The following is a 22,041-nucleotide window of genomic DNA, read 5'->3' on the forward strand; positions in this document are numbered from 1 at the left end:
ATGATATGAGCTGTCCATCCCCTCGCAGTCCTCCTCACTCCCCGGACCTGTGATCATCTCCTCCACCTAACCTCGATGTCCGCCACGTCTTCTCCGCCGGCGCCGGAAGCTCAGACTCTGATTCCATGCCTCCCTGACGACGTCGCTGTGAGCATCCTCGCCCGGGTCCCGAGGTCTCAACACCCGGTCCTCTGCCTAGTCTCCAGAGCCTTCAGATCCCTCCTCTCCTCCGCCCTCTTCGCCACCACCCGCCGCCTCCTCAGCCCCACCGAGCCCTCCCTCTACCTCACCCTTCGCTCCAGCTCCACCTCCTCCCTCCTCTGCTTCACCCTTCTCCGCCGGCGCCTCGTCCCCATCTCCCCGGTTCCATCCCCCTACATCGGGTCCGCTTACGCCGTCCTCGGTCCAGAGCTCTACGTCCTCGGAGGGTCCCACAACGACGTGGCCTCCGCTCGGGTCTGGGTCCTTGACTGCCGGTTTAACACCTGGCGCCCCGGCCCATCCATGCGGGTCCCCCGTGAATTCGCCGCTGCGGGTGTGGTCGACGGTAAGCTCTACGTGATGGGTGGTTGCGTGGCAGACACATGGGCTCGCGCCGCCAATTGGGCTGAGGCCCTCGACCCGAAGACTGGCTCGTGGGCAGCGGTACCGAGCCCGGACGAGGTGAGGGAAAAGTGGATGCACGCGAGCGCGGTGATCGATGGAAAACTGTACGCAATGGCCGATCGGGGTGGGGTCGTGTATGATTCGAGGAGGGAGGTGTGGTCCCCGGTGGAAAATGAGCTCGACAATGGCTGGAGAGGGAGAGCTTGCGTGGTTGATGGAATTTTGTATTGCTACGACTACTTGGGCAAGATTCGGGGGTTCGACTGGGGAGAAGGGCTTTGGAAGGAGCTAAAGGGGGTCGAGAAGGGCCTCCCGAGGTTCCTTTGCGGCGCGACAATGGCCAATATGGGTGGTAATTTGATTGTGGTTTGGGAAGGGAAGTCAGCCGTCGGAAATGGGAAGGAGATGGAGGTCTGGTGTGCGGAGATTGAGGTGAGGAAGGATTGCAATGGGGAGCTGGTGGGTGAGATTCGTTGGTCGGAGTCGGTTTTAACGGTTCCTGCCCGGTCCTCAATTGTCCACTGTGTGGCAGTCACATTGTGACGGTTCTTGCTGATTCCTTTATCCGATACATTTTCCGAGATGTTGCTTGATTTTCCTCGGGTTAGTTTTCTTTGCGGGTATATACGGCTGGTCTAGTTTAAAGTTTCAGGAAGTAGTTGCCTGCTTCGAGTTAATTGCGTGAACAAGCTGGTTACGAAGCTGGATTGCATACTTCTGCAAAATGCTTCAGCCAATAGCTTGGATGAGCGTGATTAGGCTAGTGAGCCTCTAAAGTTGAATATTTTAGCGGTGGACCGCCTTTGCAATAAAGTAGAAACCTCAGCTTCAATCAAGCTCAAAACATGGGTAGCCTCGTACTTGGGCTTTCCATGAAAGCTTGATTACTATAGTATGCAATGCATATCGATTTGGCCTGATACAAGGTTGGATTCCTGGTAATGGATTATAATCCATTGAACATCGATGCCATGATTCCTAGTTTGCATTTCTGTTCTAATCTTGATTCTCCCAAATAAGCCATAGATTCGGATCTTAGCTGTCTTAAGTCGGCATTCTTTAGAATTTGCAGCTGGTTGGTTATATAAAAGGATTACTTGCAAGGCTTATTTCCTGGTGTTATATTTGGCGTGGACACTGAATCCTATTCACGTCAGAAGAGCAGAATAGACTGCAAAAAACTCATTTCTTGTGCATATTTGTCATCGTGATGATTGTGCTCGTTCATTTATGTAATAAAGAACGATCTTATTCCACGTTGTTAAACGGTTCATTTCAGCACGAATTTGTTCTTATTATCCTCGTATTAGGATTCTTGTCTCTGATAACTTGCTAACCTTTACCAGTTTCTTCATGTAGGATAACAAGACTGTTGGGACTACTATTCAACAACCAATCGTTACCTGATGCCGAAAAGGGGATGCAGTTATCTTGCTTTTGGCCGCTTATCAAGCCAAATATAAGTCGAGCATATCCACGATCCGGATGATTAGCATGAGGAGTGAATAAGATGTAAAAGAACCCTGTGATATGTAGCATATCCACAAATTGTGTATAAATTGTGTTGACGCGATGTATCAAGTAGATGTACGTAGTGATAAGCCCGTTACTCCTGCTATCATAGTAAGATTGTGTACAAGTCTACTCGAGATCTTATCAGACAATGTAGAGCTTCATGTTTATCGATTCACCACCTTTTTTAACCCTTCAACATCGGTCATCAGATACAGGGAAGGTCAGAGATGGATTCATAATTTCATGTTGAACCCTTCCACCATTCAATGGCCGAGATTCATGTTGTCTAACAAAACCAACTTTCTAGTCATATCATTGATAATGTTGCTGCCCTCTTCGATGATGGTGAGGATAATTCAGCTACAATCGGCACGAGAAGCATTTTCACAAATCATTAGATTGTTGGGGATGTTGATAAGTAGCTTTCTTACTAAGTGAAGATGGGATCTCTCAACCTCCGGACCCAATTTAAAGGATTGATAATAGTCCTCGACGTCGACGGAAACCTGGCTTATCTTCTTATATATCAAGAGGTGGACTGGGATTATCAAATTGCAGAAGGCAAAAGGACCATCAGAAGAGAGAACTGTTAGAAGTCAATAGATCGCAAGATTTGATTAAATGATACAATCGTCCAAGAAAAATCATCAGACTACAAGAGTACTACAATGTTCTGCACATTCATATACCCTTTCGTCTAACAACTATTTTCTGCTTGTGTCACCGACCATGGCATTCAAAAAGATATCCGAGACATAATCACATGGCTTCTTCGACTGAGGACTGTAAAAAGGAAATACTGCAAACATGGAAAAACAGTACATACTTTTTACTCTTTTTTTTTTGTTCCCCGGTTTTAATTCAACCGATTTGCATCCCGATTTTACATAGCCAGGATAATAACAATGCCTGCACGTGCCACATTCATCACTAAAAATAGGAAGCTGGCACGTGCAAAGCTTTCATTAAGATTACAAAGAATCACAGGGAGTACGATGTTAAAAGAAAAAAAGAAAAAGGAAAAAAAAAAAATAAGGTATACACGAGATCCGAATTCAAGCTAGAATGTCCCGAAAGACATGCCTTCTTCATCCTTCAAGTAGTTCTCAATCTGATCCAGAGCCTGCAGAGATGCATTCTCTAGTTAGTCGTTGGACCAATATAGTGCCTTTGTTTTAACCAGAGGACAGATAGGGGGAGAGAGGAACCTCAATTGCTATGGCAGTTGGTGTGAGAGTAGACACGTCCCTGTAACCAAGCTTGACAGCAATATCTGCGAGGTCGAGATGTCTAAACATCAGCTCACATACAATGAACGACCATGGTAAGAATTACGAACAAATAATGATAAAGAAGATTCTTCCAATTCTCTAACACTTTTTAATTCTTGGAAAGTAGAGAAAATAGAAGAATGTGCTTAATGCCACTTCGGAACTAAAGAGACCCCAAGCAAGAGAATATAAACCTATTGGCATTCACTTTCAACAAAATTGAAAGTAGAAACTTACTTTCCAAGGAAACCCGAGCATTGGCATTTGCATATGCTTCACTTCTCTCTTCAAAAAGGTTAGATAGTCGCTTGTATGTCTGCAAGAATGTCCGTAAGTCTCAGCCAATAGAAAAACAGAGATGAATTATAACTAAAGACTCTGGAAAAGTGCAGAAGAGAACATACATTTCTGTAGGCATCACTGGAATCGCTATGCAAAAGGGGACGAGATTTAGTTCCCACAGCAGAAATTCTCTGCGCCAATGCTTCTAATGGGACATCCAACCAGACACTAATTCCATTCTGCATGTGTTTCCTGCATGAGACAAAAGGAACACATGAATAAATTGTCGAAAAAGATGATTATGGAGCCAAAAGACATTGTTCTTTCCCCCCAGTTTTTTAAAGAGGAAAAGCTATTTGTTAACGGGAAGTACCAATTGATTGGCCGCATGACTGCGCCACCGCCAGTAGAGACAACGATTCGGTGCATTATCGAAAGCTTCCGCAATATTTCAGTCTGCAAAACTATTATGATATAATCAGTAATTTGAGATGAAATGGGATGCTTCTTTTCTTGGTTTAGATTTTATCTTGTTTCAACTATCCTGTCATAACAAATTCTACGAACCTCCTTGTCCCTGAAGAAGCCTTCTCCATAAAGCTGGAAGATATCAGACACAGGAGTTCCATTTACTTCCTCTTCTATCAATGAGTCACTGAATCACCAGATATGAAAACAGAGACATTAGTCATCCGAGAAATCAATAATTGAAAATCAACAAGACAATCAAATTTATTTGCTCCCGAATTAGTTTATATAGGCCGTTTTTCTTGTTGTCATGCACCCAATTGGCTTTAAATGCTACATGGAACTATATGACTGAGAACAAGAGTCAAACCTGTCGCAGAAAGAGTATCCGAGCACTTGCGATAGGACCTTGCCCACCGTAGTTTTTCCGGAGCCCATCATACCTGCAGTTTCATCTTGTGGGTGAGAATAAATACTCTACAGAAACGTGATGGATACTGAAGGTTCAGGAGATAGAAACTAACCAACAAGATATATACAGCGCCCACTTAAATATGGTTCAATCTCTTGAGATTTATTCTGCAATTTTTCAGACATTTAGTTAGATACATACAGCAATATGATCTAGATGACCTAAATTCACCAAACTGATAGTAAAAACTTTCATAGCCTTAATCAGAATCAGCGTCTATTAATAAGCAAGATGGGCCGCGAAAGCCAGCAACCAAAAGACTAAAAAACTGAGGAAAATGATCTCATACCTTCAGAATTACAGATTCATCATAGGGACCATTAATACTTTCGGATTCCAATATTGAAGCTGCAAAAATGATATTGAAAAAGAACTGTCAAGGGCTGCCAGATGTCATATCAACTCGTCATTCAGATAAATCAAGACAATTTTGCAAACTAAAGAGCCCGCGACAAAATTCAGAAAAGGGCTCAAATCGCTCATAGAGAACATCTCCAATTTTCTGTTTTCATTATTCAAGGAAAGGGAAAAGAAGCCGAAAAAGGGAAAACTGGAAAACCTTTACACGACAAAGCAGCCACCAAATTCAATACAACGACCCAAAATCATAATCAAGATAAGGCAATAAACGAAGAGAAGTCCATTCAAGTACCTGGGAAATTCTTGTAAGAATTATAAGAGGCCTCCAGAGCACTTGCCCTTTGCTTATTAGAGACTCTAGCTGGCTGCAGACGGGCAGATATCAGCACCTGAACCCTTTGCTGGCCCCTTGCTCTATGAGGATCAAACCGAAGCGAACCACTCGGTTTCCTCCCGATCTTGTCCATCTCGATCCACATCGAGATTTGCGGCCTCTGTACGACCTTCACCTCCATCGTTTGTTCCGGGAGAGCTCACTTTCGCCTCCAAATTGGATCAATAAATTCGTACTGGGGAGACTAGATTCACAACAATAAGATGGGTGGCTTCTGCAATTGAGATGAAACAAATTGGCCTTTTACTCCCTCGCCCAATTGGCATAAACAAATGAATAGATGACCAAATCTATGGAATAGGCAGCAAATACTCATGGAATGTCCAGATTTTCTTATGAGAATGCTTTATAAATGCATATCAACTATTAACCTACCATAGGGAAAATTTCCCCATGGATTCAGAGCAACTAGAAAACGGAAGACTTCCCCATCCAGAAACCAAAAAGCTACAGCAAGCAATGTTTGAGGCAAAAGCCCTTTCATGAAACCCCAAAAGAGGAACACGCATGACAGATTCAGCACACTACATTGCCTCTCCAAAGGAGCTTAAAGCACAGATTTTGGGGTAAATGTTGAAAACCCGAATTTCTGCAAAAAAAATTCTATCTTTCGTAGAACCCAGAAAGGATTAATCAAGGAATCATTACCCTCTTATGCACCCCATACGAAAATTTTCGAAAAAATCAAATCTTGGAAGCTCACATTTAACGAAGCTTTCACCAGCTCACAACCAATGGGAAAGAAGCAAGAGCTGCATACTCACGTGAAATTGACGGCAGAATCGATATACCGGGGCGGGCAATGAATTGTTCCTGAAGAAATGGAATTGCAGAGGCACGCGAAGCTCTTATATCGCTGTCTGCGGTCTCTTTTTCTCAACGGGAGGGTATGATATGAGGGAAGGGTTGGTTTTGATGCTGAAGCCATTTATAAAAAAGAAGTGGCAGTCAGATGTTACTGTGCGAGCGCGAACGGAGAAAGAACGGGGGATTCTGCGTACTTCGGTTAATTGCATTTCGACCCTAAACTTCTATGTATTTCACAATTTCCCTAAGAGTCTTAGATCTTCCTTCCATGGCCCACAGGCAACAGGGGATACTGCGTAGTTCGGTTAATTTCATTTCGACCCTAAACTTCTATATCTTTCAAAACAACCCCAAGAGTCTTATATCTTCCTTCCCTGGCCCACGGAGAGCATCGAAAAAACATCCTTCGCAGTCTAACAAGCCCGCCTTACTTCGCCGAGGCTCATACTCACTGAGCTTATGCGCTATAGGTCGCAACCAATGAACCTACAATCTCTAGCATCGATTCATGGAACCGGCCCTGATCGGTGAACCGAGTTTCCTACTATTCATAGCTGTTATTTCAACCGTCTACGTGTTCAGCCCACTCAACGAAGGACCGGGTTCATCACAAACGGATTCTCTAGATATGCACGGTGGAAACAAAGGGAGGGTTTTGAGGACCAATTTGACATTGACCCTGAGAATGGTAGGTTTTTTAAGCTTTTCATCTTCTATTTAGTTTTTATATGAAATTTCTTAGGGAGGAAAGTCTTAATATAGCAGTGTAAAGTACCAATTGGTCCTTACCCATGAAACCACGATCTCTTAAGACTCATGTGTTTTTTTATTTTCCTTTATTTTCTTTGATTTGTGAGTATTTGAAAATATAATGGTCACGACTAATTTAATTTGAACAAAGATTAATCCACTTATGTGTAAAACTCTCTTAGTATATGGTTCTTTTCCATCTAAATGCCTCCAAACGAGATTGTACCAAACAAGGGTGAGTGCGAACCGATTCAACCAATCAATATTAACATTTTCATTATTGTTTATTTTAATAAACAAATTATCTGAAATCTATGTGCCACCGTATCCATTTCTGGTAGCGGGGGATGCCTGGCTGGGTCCCATGGTCTGCTCCTCTTGGACGTGGCCCCACCAGTACTTTCTCCTGTGGTCCGGTCTGGTCTCTCCCATGTATCGATTTTGTCTCATTTTATTATTTCTTAAAAAAAAAAAAGTACTTCATTTTTTTGGATAAGACCGAATATTGGTGCATACGTGTGGACTTGGCATGAGTCATAGCCAGATAAGCTTCTCTCACCAACCTCTCATGGCTTTTGTTTTTATGTATTTATTTTTTTTCCTAATTTCATCAAAATAAATAAAGAGAGGCTTCCACGACCCATATATATTTTTATGTTTTTTTTCACATAAGGAAATCTACTGAAGATTGGGTTGGAGTCGGTGAGTGACTTTATGTACTCTAGCTAGGATTTATGTCCCCCTCTAAATACTAATATACATTTAATTCAATCAATTTCTTTTACGATTTAAATAAAATGTGTCTCTAATTCTTAAGAAAAACCTTACACAAATACATTTTTCATAATTTTCTTAAAATAAAGGCCATGTCCCCCCCCCCCCCCCCCCCCCCCTAAATTCTAAATTTGTAAAGTTATTGTCAGTCAATTATACTTTATGGCCATTCCCACTAGTCCATCTACTTAAGTTCCTTGAGCCTTCTTGTGTGCAATTATTTCTTAAATAGCAAGAGTAAGTCAAATTTTGTTGGTCTTTCGCTATACATAAGCTGTTCTTGAGAAGGGGTCAACTAGGATCGGGCCGGTAGGCTTATATATGACCCACTTTGATCGTCCAAATAATCATCCGGTCAAATATGATCAAACAAAGATAGGGTTTGTACGTTTCTCTTCAACACCTTATCCATGTGGATACTCGACCCTCGGCGCTGCATCTAAAGTTGATCAATATCCACTCTAAACTCAAAGCCAGCCTCGATATTGCGGTCAGGGATTACTTCAATTGTCAAGACATCGGTACCAAAAAGAGTTGTTAAATTAGATCTCTTATATCAGGAGAAGGTGTAGCGCAATGACACACCCCTTCACCCGTTGATCTAGAGGTCTTCGATACCTAATGAGATTACTTATGTCCATTTATTAGTTATTTATTATTCATTTTTTATTGTACTAGATATTGAATAATCCAAAAAAACAAAAATCTCTTGTCTATTGTCCCATGCCTTTCTCTAAATATATTGTCATGTTGTGTGTGTTTGCTTGCTTTCCTGGTAATTCCATGTGGATCTTTTTGATCCTATTTGACCCCTTTGCCTTGCATTTCATTTTTCATCTTTTAAAGAACAAAATAATGGTAATACTCCATATAGTCCATAAAATAGAAATTTCCCATTCTGAAAAGACGCATGTTTTGTGAGGCGTAATTATAAAAGTAGGCATGATTGAAATAGTTTTATCTTTAAGTAGGCTGATGCTGCTAGAACTTGAATCAGTTTGGGTCTATAGGATTTTCGGATGGTGCATACTAAAAAAAAAAAGCATTAGACATGCATTATAACTTAAATATGGATCAAAATTAATCTATTTCAACCTATCTGCTCTATTTCAAAATCTTGATCCTGTCCCTAAAAATGCGGATTAAATTCGAATGTCCGTTTACAATTATTTAATAACCATGCGATTTAAACACGGCAATAAGATACGAAAGGGCCCAGGCATGCATAATATAGGGAGGTAACTTTCGGGTCCCTCGTATTTTTCCTAGGCCAATTCCATATGGTGGACCACCTTATGCCAATGCATGATTTTAAATTTGGACCGCGTTTTAGTAATTAGTTTGTACTTTCATTCAATCGAAACCATTAATTTATTTGGACGAAATATCATGTCCGGTGTATCTGCATTTTCCTGATATATAATTATCATCGAATGTTTATACGAGATTTAAAAGTTTTGAATCTAATCATTGGTAGTTACATAATATTAATTTATTCGAATCTGAATGAGAGATTTCGGTATCCTGCATTTTTCGGTATGATTCCGGTATCCAAAAACTCAATTGAGTATTGACTAATCCAATCAAGCCGGATCGGCCTACTAAACGATAAAACTCTTCGAAAGTAAATTTTTTACATTCACAATGATATATATATATATATATATATAATTCATCACTCCTTTTTATTTTTGTATAATTTCTGTATAGTTTGGTCAATTTTCTTAAGTTGGCCATATCGACAATTTCCATATGGCCCCGTGAAATGACATTGAAGTTGTACGTATGAATTGTTTCTAAATGGAAGTCTCTGCGAAGTAGGGCTAGAAAGTAGAAACGATCGAGATAATGTGAAAGGAATTTCTTCAAGAAAATGATTTTCTCTTTCATGAATAATTAGGAAATTAAACAATATTAAAAACGGATTATAGAAGCTCCAGCAGTATCCCTTTCGTTTTACGAAATAGATCGAAAACATTAAAAGCTTTTATAAATCGGAAATTGTGGTTGATGCCTCACCTGCCAACTGCTACTACGGCTCTTTTTTTCTTTTTCCTTTTCTTATTCTTATTTCCCAGTAGTCAAATGATAAAGTTGGTGAGGATTTTTTCTCTCATATTGGGTTCAATTTTCCCGTCAATTTTAATATATATACAATTACTTCCTACTTTGAAAGATTATTGTTTCATTTTCTTTTCCTCCTTTTTTTCGTTAGTAATTTTTTAATCTTTTGAAATTATGGTTTGACTCCGGAATGAAAAATACCATTTTACGTATCGTAAGCATCACCTAATTAATTTACCTATGTTTGATAATCCAATACTATATAATCAGCTGGACACAGAAGTCTAACACTTTCTTTCATTTTCTAAAAATTACAATAATTTTTTTCACTCAAAAAAGTTACAATGAATTTAACTTTTTTATAATTTTTTCCACTACATCAATTAATAAATCTATTATTAGCCATCTTTATGTCGATTTTCACTTGATATAAGACTCCAGATATACTCAAGCAAGCTGAGAAAAAGCACCCGATGTCCATGCAAGGAGAGTTGCCTCCTATGCTCCCATTACGTAAATTTTCTTTAATATATAGTCGCATTCTGCGCTGATAAGTTAGATATTATAAATACATGGGCCGAGTTAGATATTATATGTAACCTATCCGACAGAAAAGTCGAGTTGAGCTCCCCAAACAGCTTTCATGAACCATGGACGTAATTGCGTAAACGTAAAACTGGCCAGCTGCCAACACGCCATCACCAAGAAATTCGATATCCTTCACAAATATTGGACCATTTTAATTTTATCCAAAAAAAACAGTGAAGTATATTTTTGGGTGGCCCTTTAAGAAAGTTCTTTATTCGGTTCTAACCCTTCATTGTCATTGATGGCCGATGGCAAACTACTTAAGTTGGTTTGCTTTAACGGTCACTTTCTATACCTACCCAAAAGCACGAGTAAGAACTTCTAAACAAGAAAATATTGAAAAATAAAAATAAAAAATCCGTATAGACATAGGTGCATTTGACGCGTGTAATACGATGTAACACGAGGTAATTGATATGCGCCGAGTAATGTCATGCAAACATTATCGAAGTTCTTTTGTCATTTGCATCACCATCATTCTTTCTTTGTATGCAATAATAAATACTAAATACTTGTTAACCGATTAATTGTGCCATGGAAATGATCCCTCGCATCATAGCAAGTGATCATGCTTTTATTTTTTTTAAGGATAATTGGTCATTAACTATTCCAAGGAAAAAGAGAAAAAAAGAAATTACACATTGATGTTAATTCAGAATATTTTTCAATAATTTTATAATATCATTTGAGTAATCATTGGAATTCATATACTGCACCAAATTTGCATGATTGTTATTGCTTTCCTCGAAGACACATTACAGGGGATTAAAGAGATTGTTTTTTTTTTAATTTTTTATTTTTACGGTAGGAAAAGCCCATGTTATTTAATTTTTTAGGTCAACAGATGTTGAATATTTGTAAAATCATTTAATATTTGGTGGGCCCATGGCTCAACAAATGGTGAAGGGATCAATGGAGGCACAAGAGAGATTGGTAGGTTTAAGTCAATTCTTCTAGGGATTAATTAATTATTTGGAGGGTCCAATAAGCACAATACCTCCCGACCATATAATTCATTTTAAATTCCTAGCATTAATCATGTGAAGATAATTAATGTCATACGAAGTTCCTATTCGTTATAATATGTTTTAGAATAATTAATTATAAAGAAATAATAACTAATGAATAAAGATTAGACAAAATGATCTTTGCATCAATTATACTGAGTTACATATAATAACTCCAGAGTTATTCCCAGTAATCAATTTTTGCTTCAATCCGTGGATTACAGAACAATTGATACGTTGCTTTACCGACTAAAGTTTCCTTTATTTACATATAGGGATAGATATATTAAAACTCATGTCCACCACGAACTCGACCTTACAATAGTCGATTGATTCATCATCGTTCAAGGTACCATAGCATTTTGGCGCATTTAAGTTGATCTCTTATTTGAAGTGATGACTCATTTTTCCACTTTTCCAAGGTCATGATTTGACATGAATATGATCTCTCTCTTTCTTTCTTTTTTGCCCTCTTTTAATCTTTGCATTTACAATATTTGAAGGGAAAAAAGAAAAGAAAAAAGTGGTAATTGAATTGAGTATAATATATCTTATCCAAACACTTGCGTGGTTACTTAAATTAAACCTGCTAATATTATTAATCTAGACTAGATAGAATCAAAGATCCATGTAATGTCACTTAATAAATTATCGGGTGTCAACACAAAAGTATTTTCAAATTCACGACCGAGTCAATTATCATAAATATTCCTAATGCGAGTACGCGGTGGATACACGTACATGGAGCTGCACATGCTTCTCGAGGATTAATTAGGTCGTCGGCTCTAAAATAGGTCACGTGGGCGAGTACCTAACCTCATGGGCATTACCAGTTCTCTTTGGTCAATTGCCATATGATCAGTAAGGACACTCTTGCAACCTCTCGAAGCACTCTTCTTGTCTACCCTTCTTTTAGTTTTGGTCAATTGCCGCATGATTACTTAGAACTCCTCACTTGATAAGCACCACATTCGTTCTCCCCAACCGGATTGGTTTTCTAGACGAGACCGACCGGCACAGGCCCAGATTGGGAGTGCAGCTCGCGAACAGTTTGCGGATGTTCAGTTCGACGGAGAAGAGACCCGGACTACAAAGCCTTGCCATGTGAGATGGAGCACGTATCATGAAATTATTCATATGGAATTAGACTCTTCTTGATACTTTAGATCCGCATCATAAATTCTCAACACGTCATTAGCTCGAGGAATCTGACCGGGTCCAGCCCGGCCCAATAAGATGGGCCCATCCAGCCCGTGGAGCTGAGGAAAAGCCCACAAAATCACTGATCAGAGCCCAAATCAGTCGGCGTTGGAGTCCGAGTCTGATCCTTCATTACTGCTCCTTTGGTTATCTTATTCTTACATCCATCACTCCTTTAAGCTAAGATTTGCATCAGATCACAAGGTACCATACCAAACTAGCCGATCAATCGAGCCAATTTCGATGAAAGTTATTCAACCTACTACGTCGCGTGTGTGTGTCTACCCAATTTCAGAACTCTCAAAATGATTCGAGTGTTTAGGACAGTACGAGTATCTAAGAAGAAGGTTTATATTTGAATCTCCATTCTCAAATGAAGCACATAGACCATTCAGAAGAACAAGATTTCCGATACATCCAATGAAACATAGAGCTTTCAATTGCAGCAATACTGTTTGTGTCCTCATATCCCGGGTACTTATTCTCATCCCTCCAGATAATTAAAATCCGAAATACAAGCGAATTTTGTGTATATATACACGGATGTCTGTAAGACATTCAGACTACGGAAAGACCCATTTTACACAACCCGAAAAGAGCTAGAAACCTATACTAACTTTGACATCTCACCCGACTACGAAAATAAAACCATCTCAATCGTCTCCAGGATAAAATGGCTACATACATTTTTACAGCTTCAATTACTATGTGCCGCATAAAAAATATCAGCAGCAGAGAGGGAACTTTCATTTTAACATTTCGTGTTCTTGAGCGAAACTCCTGAAATGGCAAATTGGCCTGCTTATTGGTGGCTAGAGCAGAAGCTGGTTTGTCCCTGACTACGGCCTACTTAGGTCGAGAAAAGGTTTTCTGAAGTGATAGTTAGGTGGTCTCACAAGGACGATCAGACCAGAGCGAGCTTAGTGCCCGGAGGCGCTGGAAGTACTCCCCCAATGCGAGCAGGCCACGAGCTGTTTGGCGTATCGTGAGGATTCGGGGCATCTGGTTTAGCGTCTCCTTCCGAATGTGATCAGCCTAATTGCACAAGGAACAAAAGAAGTTTATTTAAATATAGCATTACTCTAGGATTAGGAAATAGCACTTAAATGGTCAAATTGTGCCAAGAAACTACTCTCGCATCTCAGCCATCCTTTCATATAAGGAAAACTTTACGAGATAATCCGATCTAAGAGAAAAGTGAACTGTTGTATGCATACAAACTAGAATTGGCAACTTTAAATTTTCTACCAGAGAGAACTTGTTTGATTTACTGAATTATAATTTTTTTTTAATTATCTCAAAATGCAGAAAATATGAGACGCAAAGATAACACACAACTAGCGCTTCGGCCCCGTATTTCACCAAAAAAGAAAAAAAGAAAAAAAAAGATAACGACCCAACTAGAAGAAACTGGAATAATACCTGCTTCACGAAGCTGATGAGGGCTTCCAACTGCTCAACGGCCGGAGCTATTTGAGCAATGTTACTCCCCTCACCCAACCGACCTCCAGAGACGGTCTCGGATACAGTCTGCTGGAGCCTCTCCATGCCTTGGGACAGAGCGTCTTCTGCCTGCTGACATGATTGCCTTAGGTTGCATATCTCAAAAAGTTGATGGTCTGTCAACGTGTCAAGTTGTGGCACAAGAACCTGCCACCAAAACAGTCATGCGGATCACCAACATTGCAATAGAATATTTACAGTTCACCAGATAAAAGAAAAGAAACAATAATAAATTTCAGGTTTTCTTTTCGCCAGAAACAGTGCGCAGAGACTGCAGAATCTTTGATTAAAAGTTAAAACCAATGAATGATCGGTCATGCTTCAGTATGATCCATATGAAGCTGTATGATACGAAGGAGCATGCGGTACAACTGTATAAACTTGACGTAATAAGAAATGCTGGCAGTTATACCTTGAGAAGCTCCGAAGGACGAAACCCTCCTATCCACAGGAAAAAGCGTTCCGATGACGTCTTCCACATGCCCGACATTACATAGAACACATCAGCTTTCGCAGCATTTGCTTTCATGTGGAAGAGTGTGGAATAGTGGTTCATTCCATTCTGTACAAGTATCCGCAGCTCTGCGTCACTGATATGGGCTTGCAAAGCAGTCCTCAGGTCGAGAATCTGCCTATCTTGTTCTTCGACCCAATGCCCATACTCCATCTCAAATGCAGTTATTCCTGCTTGTATCCGGAGTTCAATTAAGTTAGAGCTTTCCATGCGGTTCCTTTCAGGAAAACCTTTTTCTTGCCATTGCTCAGCAAAAACTGAAGGACTATTAAAACAATATAATAGAAGCCCCGGTGTCTTATGGCAATCAGACCCAGAACCTGATTTAACCAAACAACGGACGACTATGCATGTGCAATACCAACTCAAGTCACATCATGGAGAGAAATCTACAGGAATGTCCCAAAAACCTGTGTTTACAGATCCAGAGAACCCCAGGTGACTGGATTCTGCTCCTCCACCCGTGTAGACGCCCTGTAATAAAGCATTTACGAGTTTGGAGTTCTGAGGAGAAGCCGAATGAAATGAGGGATGTATAATAAAGAGACAAACCTGTTGCCTTGCCCTGTCAAGTTCTTTTTCTATTTGAATAAGTTTCAAACGACTAGTTTCTAGCTGCTGCACATAGGCCTGTAAAGCAACCAAATTAGATTACTGATTTCTTTAAAATAACAAATGACAGCATTGCATTCAGCTCTTACCTTTTTCCTTAAACGACTTTTGCGTGCAGCTTCACGATTCTGCGCAAGACGTCTCTGAATCTGTAGAATCAAGTGGAAAGCTCGAAATCAACATGCAAGATATGTTGACAGCAAATGCTTCCGATGAATAGCACAAGTTTAGGTACAAGTGTTACAATTCCTAAGTCAATTCAGCCAAAGTGAGTTGTTTATGCAATGTTTATTTTCATTTGATTATAGTCCAATAGCAAAAAATGAAAAGTTAACTGCAAATTCTAGACTCCAGTCTTCCTTAATAAAATCAAACATCATCAAACGCACTAAACAATCACTGCATTATCTGTAATCTTACCTCTAAAATCTCAACAATGATAGGCGTAAAGGAAAATCCATGCAAGTTTATATTGTTAGAAGTCATAAGATGAAGCAAGAAGCTGTAAAAGAATGTAGCACCAGCATTGTCTTTACCTTGTCAAAAGGTTTACTTGCTTCTTGATCATACTTGTTTGGAGTACCCAGTGTGCCATGTGAAGTATCTTCTGACTAAGGGACCCAAGAAAAGGAAAAACAGAGAATGAATATTTCACAACAAACTCATCTGGTAACCAGCACCAAGAATGCAATCAAGTCCATATATATATCAATGAAAAAGAAGCACCACCTGATTGTCCAACTTTGTATCCACTTCTACAATCAGAGATGCAGATGCAACCGAATCATCAGTAGCTTTTAGATTTTGAGCCCACGTTCCTATTTGGTGAAAGGGCTCATACATACCCATCCTCCTGGGGAGCACAAACTGGGCAGAGGGAGGGTTCATGATGCACGCACTGCTGATGGGATAAGCTAGTCAATCTTTCGGCAGAACCATAGGCTTATGAGATAATGCAACATACATCAACACGAAAAGGTGCTAATGAAAATAAGAATGAAGAAGAGACTAGTACATAGCAAAGCAGACACATCAAGTAAGTTGTAGTAAGGAAATTTCGAGTTCGTCCCTTTGTAACCAATAATTTTTTCACAGTGCCAAACAGGTGAAAGAGTCGGCAAACTCATGTAGATCAGAGATGCTAGGTTGGTTAATTGAAAAGGAAGAAAACCCGCAGCCCCTATTATATTACTTCCTCTTTATTTATACAAAATGAAACAGCAGAGTTGAGATAATGTTTCACTCATGATGAAATAAATGATAAAACATACAGCTGGATATCATAAGGAAAAGAAAACTGCTAGCTCCCCCGAAAGTATGCTAGAAAACAGCAAGTCTCATAGCATCAGGGTGTCTTCCGAATCAATGGAGACTCAAGCCGCAGCGGCGCTACTGAGAAAGTTAAACGGGACAGGGGAAAGCTTCAGAACTAACTCCGAGCAGTTTGTAGTAAAGAAAGCACCGCAGAAGAAGCATAGCCTTAAGCAAACCAAATCAAAGAAGCAATATTTAACACATTGACAAGTTTAAGCACAAAGTATGTTCTTTTACATCAGTCCCCAAAAACAAATCCAACATGTCTCGGCAATGTTCCGAAGATAAAAAACCAACCATTCGGCAACAAACAGTCACCCGTTTACTTGGAACCCAAACAAGACATATGGAACAGTGTGCCCACCAGATGGACCACGCCGAAACCAGCTCTATCTCCACAGACGAATCAAACACGAGCAGAAGAGCGGAAACCCAGTAACAAAAACTTCATATGCTTCAGTTCAAGAGCTCCAGATATTCAAATTCCTCTTCTTTTGTGGGTCAACACACCCGGCCGAAAGTCAGAACCGGGTCGAAAAACCAGACCATGCGCTCACTCCGACCCCGAGCACCGAGCCCTCAGCCGAAGCCCTGTCGTTGCAGCCGCAATCGGAACCCTAAGCTCCACCATGTCCGAGCTGGAGAAGCAAGGTAGCAAAGTGGAACGCGATATAGCTTAAAAGAGACTTCTGATGCTGTTCCCTCTCTCTCTCTCTCTCTCTATCTCACACAGTGTGATGACGATGACTTCTGACGATTTCCGATTAAGATAATTATCATGATTAAAGCCTTTCCTGACATTACATTATTTACATATACTGTACATATCGATCGTATGTATCTGTTCACACTACACAGCCATATTATATTTGCGTGTATAATGCTATATATATCGATAGAGTCAAAACATCACACGCCATTCCTCCACTACCGAAGCACCGCGGTGCCGATGTGCGCACCAGGTGGACTTCTCTCTCTCCCTCTCCCTCTCCCCCGCCTTCCGCCTCGAGCGGCCTCCGCTTCCGTACGCTGTGATGGCAACGCCAGGCACGGGCTGCCGCTGTTTCCTGCAGTGGGGATCTCCGGCGGAGATGTTCGGATGGCGGAATGAAGCGATGGAGATTTTTTACGGGGCTGGTGTGGCGAGTGCAGTGCACGCGGGTTCTGGGAGTGTGGCGTGTAGGAGTGCTTGTGGCGGGAACGGAAGTGGCAACAGTGCGGAGAAAATCACGCACCCGGTGCGGGAGAGCCCAGGAGAAGAGCCAGTAGGTCCCACGGAGGGGTGCCTGGGCTGACGTGTAACTGGTTCACTGTACTCTCCTTTCCGGCACGTGCAACGGTGCGTGAGGTTTTGGTTCGCTGTGGGTCCTGTCGGATAGTGGGGGGAGGAACAGTAACGGCTACTTGGAAAGTCTGGGGTCAGTTTTAAAAATACTATAATTTTGTGGGGTGAATAATGAGAGAAGTGAATCTTGTGGGCATGTTGGGGAAAGAATCTAAGCTGGAAAAAGGAAAAAGGTTCCTTTGCTTTGTTTGATTTTAAGATCATAATCCTACTCAATCCAACTCAATTCTATTCTTATTCACCAAAAAAACTCAATTCTATTCTTCACCAAATTCGACAATATAATCATTATTTTTTGAGTTAAATACACTTTATCCCTGATTTATGAGGTGAGTTTGGGTTTGCCCTCTAATCTTAAAATCTTTGTGGAGTACCACCCAATCTTACCAATAAATAACAAGATGCCCCCTCAATCAAATTCCGACTAAATTTCTGACGAAAAGAGGAAAAAAAATGCATTGTTTTCTAGATTAATAAGGAAGATTACCCCTCGGTCCTTATGTTCAGATTAATAGGCAAGGTTACCAAGTACCTTCAAATTTTATGATCTTGTGGATCTTCAGAATTGATGATGATCCCTCACTAGTCCCCAGATTTAATCTTGAACATAAGGGAGACGTATTCAACATTCACAAAGAGTTTTAATCCGAAAACAACACTCTTTCTTTCCTCTCCGGGCCAAAATTTTGGTTGGAATTTGATTGAGAAAGTATCTTGCTTATTTTTCAGCAAAGTTTTGGGTACTTTGCAAAAATTTGAAGGTTAGAAGACAAACTCAAACTCCCCTTGTAAGCCAGGGCCCAAATTGCATTTAACTGTTATTCTTTTTTATCTTTTTCTCCGATTTAATATTAAATTCTCTCACATATTTTTTTAATTATTTTTACAATCAATTTTTTAAAAATAAATTTATCATATACTTTCATAGCTATATATATATATATTTAATTTTTTAATAATAAATTTCTCATATTCTTTCATATATATATATCCTCACACATTAATATATTTGTCAATGTGTACAATCATTGCACAAAATCGAGTTGAGTTGGATTATTATCCAACTTAAAAACCAATCGCAAGCTTACTTTTTACCGGTCATTTCCCATGCACGAAAAGAATTTGCAGTAGATCAACAATTTTGTGTATGGACATATATTAATGGGTAATTTTTCTACGCAACGGCATGGAAATGAAAAATTCAAAATTAATAGTGGGAGACACAATTTGCATTGCATTGCATTCTTGAAGGGTGCATGGAATGATGTACATACAATATATACTAACATGAAAACTTATAACACATTATAGTTTTGAGACAGTACGAGTTAAATAGATAAACATGTTTGCCCGATTGCGAAGGATGTCAATGGGAATACGATTTGCTATTCATGTAATTTCTTTCTTTATTGTCAAAGAACCTCTTTTGTTTTCTTTTTTTAATATTCTAATTGTCCAATGTTAATTTAGAGCATATATATAAAATAGTGTTCATTTTATTATTAAAGGAAGATCATTTTATTATTAAAGGAAGAATCCAAAAGTTGGTTACAAGGTACAACACGGTTCTCCAAAATGAAATGAAAATATATATTTTGGTTGACAGTTTGGTCATGCGCAGCCAATCACAATTTTGTCCCTTCAAATCTTAAGGGGCAAACAGTGACCTCGACACATTAATTTAAATAGTATGATGTCTCTCCAAGTTGTATGTCAATGCTTTATGCAAGGGATAATTCTATTTAAAAATGCGCGGAATGCAAATGCCTAGTCGTATTGCATACATTGAACCGTGTACGAGTCACTTTACGACTTTGTACGAGTCACATGACGACTTTGCATATCACTATTATTCCTCAACGCAGTGAAGGTTAACATGTTTTGAAGTAGCGGAGAAACTCCTTACTGAGTGGATTAGATCTACATATTTTTCGAACGAGCAAAATTATATGTATTTTCTCTGTGAGGTTAAGGGTGTATTCCACTGAATTATTAATCGTGCTTAGAATCCGATACGAAAGGTATATTCTAAATATGAGCAGAAATATCTATAATTTCTCATTAAATTTGAATAAATTAGTTATACATATATTAAGAATGAGCAGGATTAGCTATGGTTTCTCTGTGTGATTGATGACACATTCCACTGAATTTGAAGCCGTCGAATCGTGCTTCAGTTGCGACGTAACTTGGTGATATTAGGCCTATGAAGAATCCGAATATAGTAATGACTTTGAATGGTGTAAAAGGGAATGAGAATTTGGTGCTCATGGATAGCGAGGTCCAATTAGAGCATCAAAGCAGGCAACCATTTGACCTTTAAAGTGGCGGCACTAATGAGAGAATGCATGTTTTTCTTTTTCATAAAAGCTAGAAGATTTGCATTTCATTTCATCCTTAAATTGTTCGACTCCTTATAAATATGAGTTATAATATGATCCAACATGTTAAACTGGAAAATTACTTATTCAAGAACATGACATGTAAGATGATTGTGCTATGAAATTGCTCCATCATGAAGCTTTAGGCCAAACTCCACCTTACACTTTTGCGTGGAATGTTCGCATGAGAAAATCACCCATTTTTATTTATTTATTTATTTTCCATATGTGTGGAAAAATGTTATCTCCCAAAAAAGTGGGATTCACATTCCCTTCCATTCCTCCATTTGAGAATTGGCTAACCTTTTGTCTCCCTTTTGATGTTTGGCCAAGATAAGTGTTAATAAACAGGACTCTCTCTCTCTCTCTCTCTCTCTATTGTGCCTCTGACAAGACATGAAAGGTCCATAATACAATTTGCCATAGAATACCAATTTGCGATGATCGATGAGCCCACCATGAGTCGATACGACATAAATACGTATCTTTTGAATTACGTCTGAGGCGGGCTGACTGGCCCAACGAATATCAACTATTGACCTGTTGTAAAATTCATACTAGTTCTTGCAGTGGTTCGACTACGGCTTCGATTTCGAGCAATCTAAAGGATAGTTAATCAAACCGAAAACTAACGGGGAAAATAAAAAGGAAGTACAAGTACAATGGATAAGTTCCAGTACCATGTGGAAAGTTCATTAGCTTTCCGACTTTGTACCTTCCAATAATGTTTGTCTTGCTGGCTCATTCCTTTGCAATTTTCCATTTACAGTTAGATCTCGATCCATCTATCTATCTATCCATATATCTATCTATGAATCCGGACGAAATAATACAAAAATAGTAATGATGACCATATGGATCATGCAAGAATTTGGTTGTACTATTTATTTATTTATATTTTTTTATTTTTATGGGTCCAAACGCGTATAAGCCCAAACGAAAATTCAATAGGGCTCAGATCCATTTCCACTTAAAAGTTCAAAGTGATAAGTGTTGGTACTCAAATCTCATATAAATTCATTGTTATTTTTTTTATTTTTTCCATGTGAAATTATGATTCTCAACACTTGCCTTCACGTGTAATATGTGGTCTATTTTTACTTACACTTTGTCACGTGCCTTAAACACCAGTCCTCAACAATTGACCTTGAGCCAGACTCATCTTCTGTACTCGGATGAGAGGAACTATCACGGGGTGCTCTTTTGGCTGCTCTTGATATTGGATTAGCATGGTATAAATCCACGTGGACACACGGAAGCGTAACCCGCTCTAATAAGTGGATACATGAAAAAGATGAAAGAACAACCATTGATTTATATGAAACTTGAATACCATCACTTAATAGCTTGAACTTTGAAGTAAATATGAATTCAAACCCGTATAAACTTAATAGAAATTCAATAATTCCTTTATATGTTGACAAGGAGCAATATGAAAGTGGGGAGGCCACTAAGAATGGCTAGTATATGGCGTCACAACTTGTCCTTGAGAGATTCAATTGGAATTATGAGAATATTTGACTCTCTTGCATCCAACAGCATATATCATTGGGAGCTTAAGATGCCCATTAGATCTCTCCCATTTTCACAAGAGTCAATCGAATTCGTCACACTAAGGGGAGAGGACACGAGCTTTTGCAAGGTGGTTTTTCTTTTCAATATACACCATAGGTATCCGAAAAAACCTAGACAGGATCAAGCCGAATCAACAATAAACGAAAAAACCTCTTCCCATGTAAATTTTCTTTCTAATTTTCTGATAATTTCCACGCGTGATTTCTTGTCCATTATTCTATCTATTTATTGGCTCTTCA

General features: G+C 39.4%; 3 protein-coding genes across 10 annotated transcripts; 1 reads left to right on the plus strand and 2 right to left on the minus strand.

The window, feature by feature from the left end:
* Positions 1 to 2,309, plus strand: LOC116207675 (F-box/kelch-repeat protein SKIP6-like). Of its 5 annotated transcripts, none has more exons than XM_031540732.1 (2): positions 1 to 1,038; positions 1,953 to 2,309. In XM_031540732.1, exons 1-2 carry the CDS (start codon positions 76 to 78, stop codon positions 1,968 to 1,970), a joined length of 981 nt encoding a protein of 326 aa, XP_031396592.1. In that variant the 5' UTR covers positions 1 to 75; the 3' UTR covers positions 1,971 to 2,309. The 5 variants fall into 5 exon arrangements, 3 of the variants coding, with proteins under 3 accessions (XP_031396592.1, XP_031396590.1, XP_031396591.1); XM_031540730.1 differs by having other exon boundaries at positions 2 to 1,151; positions 1,966 to 2,309; XM_031540731.1 differs by having other exon boundaries at positions 2 to 1,038; positions 1,966 to 2,309.
* Positions 2,310 to 2,877: 568 nt separating this feature from the next.
* LOC116207676 (shikimate kinase, chloroplastic) lies at positions 2,878 to 6,290 on the minus strand. The gene is made up of 11 exons (XM_031540733.1): positions 6,133 to 6,290; positions 5,267 to 5,582; positions 4,904 to 4,962; positions 4,667 to 4,721; positions 4,513 to 4,585; positions 4,242 to 4,329; positions 4,048 to 4,130; positions 3,797 to 3,926; positions 3,630 to 3,708; positions 3,330 to 3,394; positions 2,878 to 3,244 (listed from the first exon to the last, which is right to left on the minus strand). Exons 2-11 carry the CDS (start codon positions 5,487 to 5,489, stop codon positions 3,182 to 3,184), a joined length of 918 nt encoding a protein of 305 aa, XP_031396593.1. The 5' UTR covers positions 5,490 to 5,582; positions 6,133 to 6,290; the 3' UTR covers positions 2,878 to 3,181.
* A 6,680-nt stretch (positions 6,291 to 12,970) lies between these two features.
* Positions 12,971 to 17,333, minus strand: LOC116207717 (transcription factor TGA4-like). Of its 4 annotated transcripts, XM_031540790.1 has the most exons (9): positions 16,866 to 17,307; positions 15,917 to 16,085; positions 15,724 to 15,798; positions 15,277 to 15,336; positions 15,128 to 15,205; positions 14,986 to 15,049; positions 14,474 to 14,745; positions 13,981 to 14,208; positions 12,971 to 13,593 (listed from the first exon to the last, which is right to left on the minus strand). In XM_031540790.1, the coding sequence occupies exons 2-9, from the start codon at positions 16,073 to 16,075 to the stop codon at positions 13,441 to 13,443; spliced, it is 1,089 nt and encodes a 362-aa protein (XP_031396650.1). In that variant the 5' UTR covers positions 16,076 to 16,085; positions 16,866 to 17,307; the 3' UTR covers positions 12,971 to 13,440. The 4 variants fall into 4 exon arrangements, with proteins under 4 accessions (XP_031396650.1, XP_031396648.1, XP_031396647.1 ...); XM_031540788.1 differs by having other exon boundaries at positions 14,986 to 15,205; positions 15,917 to 16,088; positions 16,866 to 17,333; XM_031540787.1 differs by having other exon boundaries at positions 14,986 to 15,205; positions 16,866 to 17,327.
* Positions 17,334 to 22,041: the final 4,708 nt, after the last annotated feature.

Source organism: Punica granatum, chromosome 5, assembly GCF_007655135.1.
Source record: "Punica granatum isolate Tunisia-2019 chromosome 5, ASM765513v2, whole genome shotgun sequence".
In the NCBI taxonomy this organism is placed as follows: Eukaryota; Viridiplantae; Streptophyta; class Magnoliopsida; order Myrtales; family Lythraceae; genus Punica; species Punica granatum.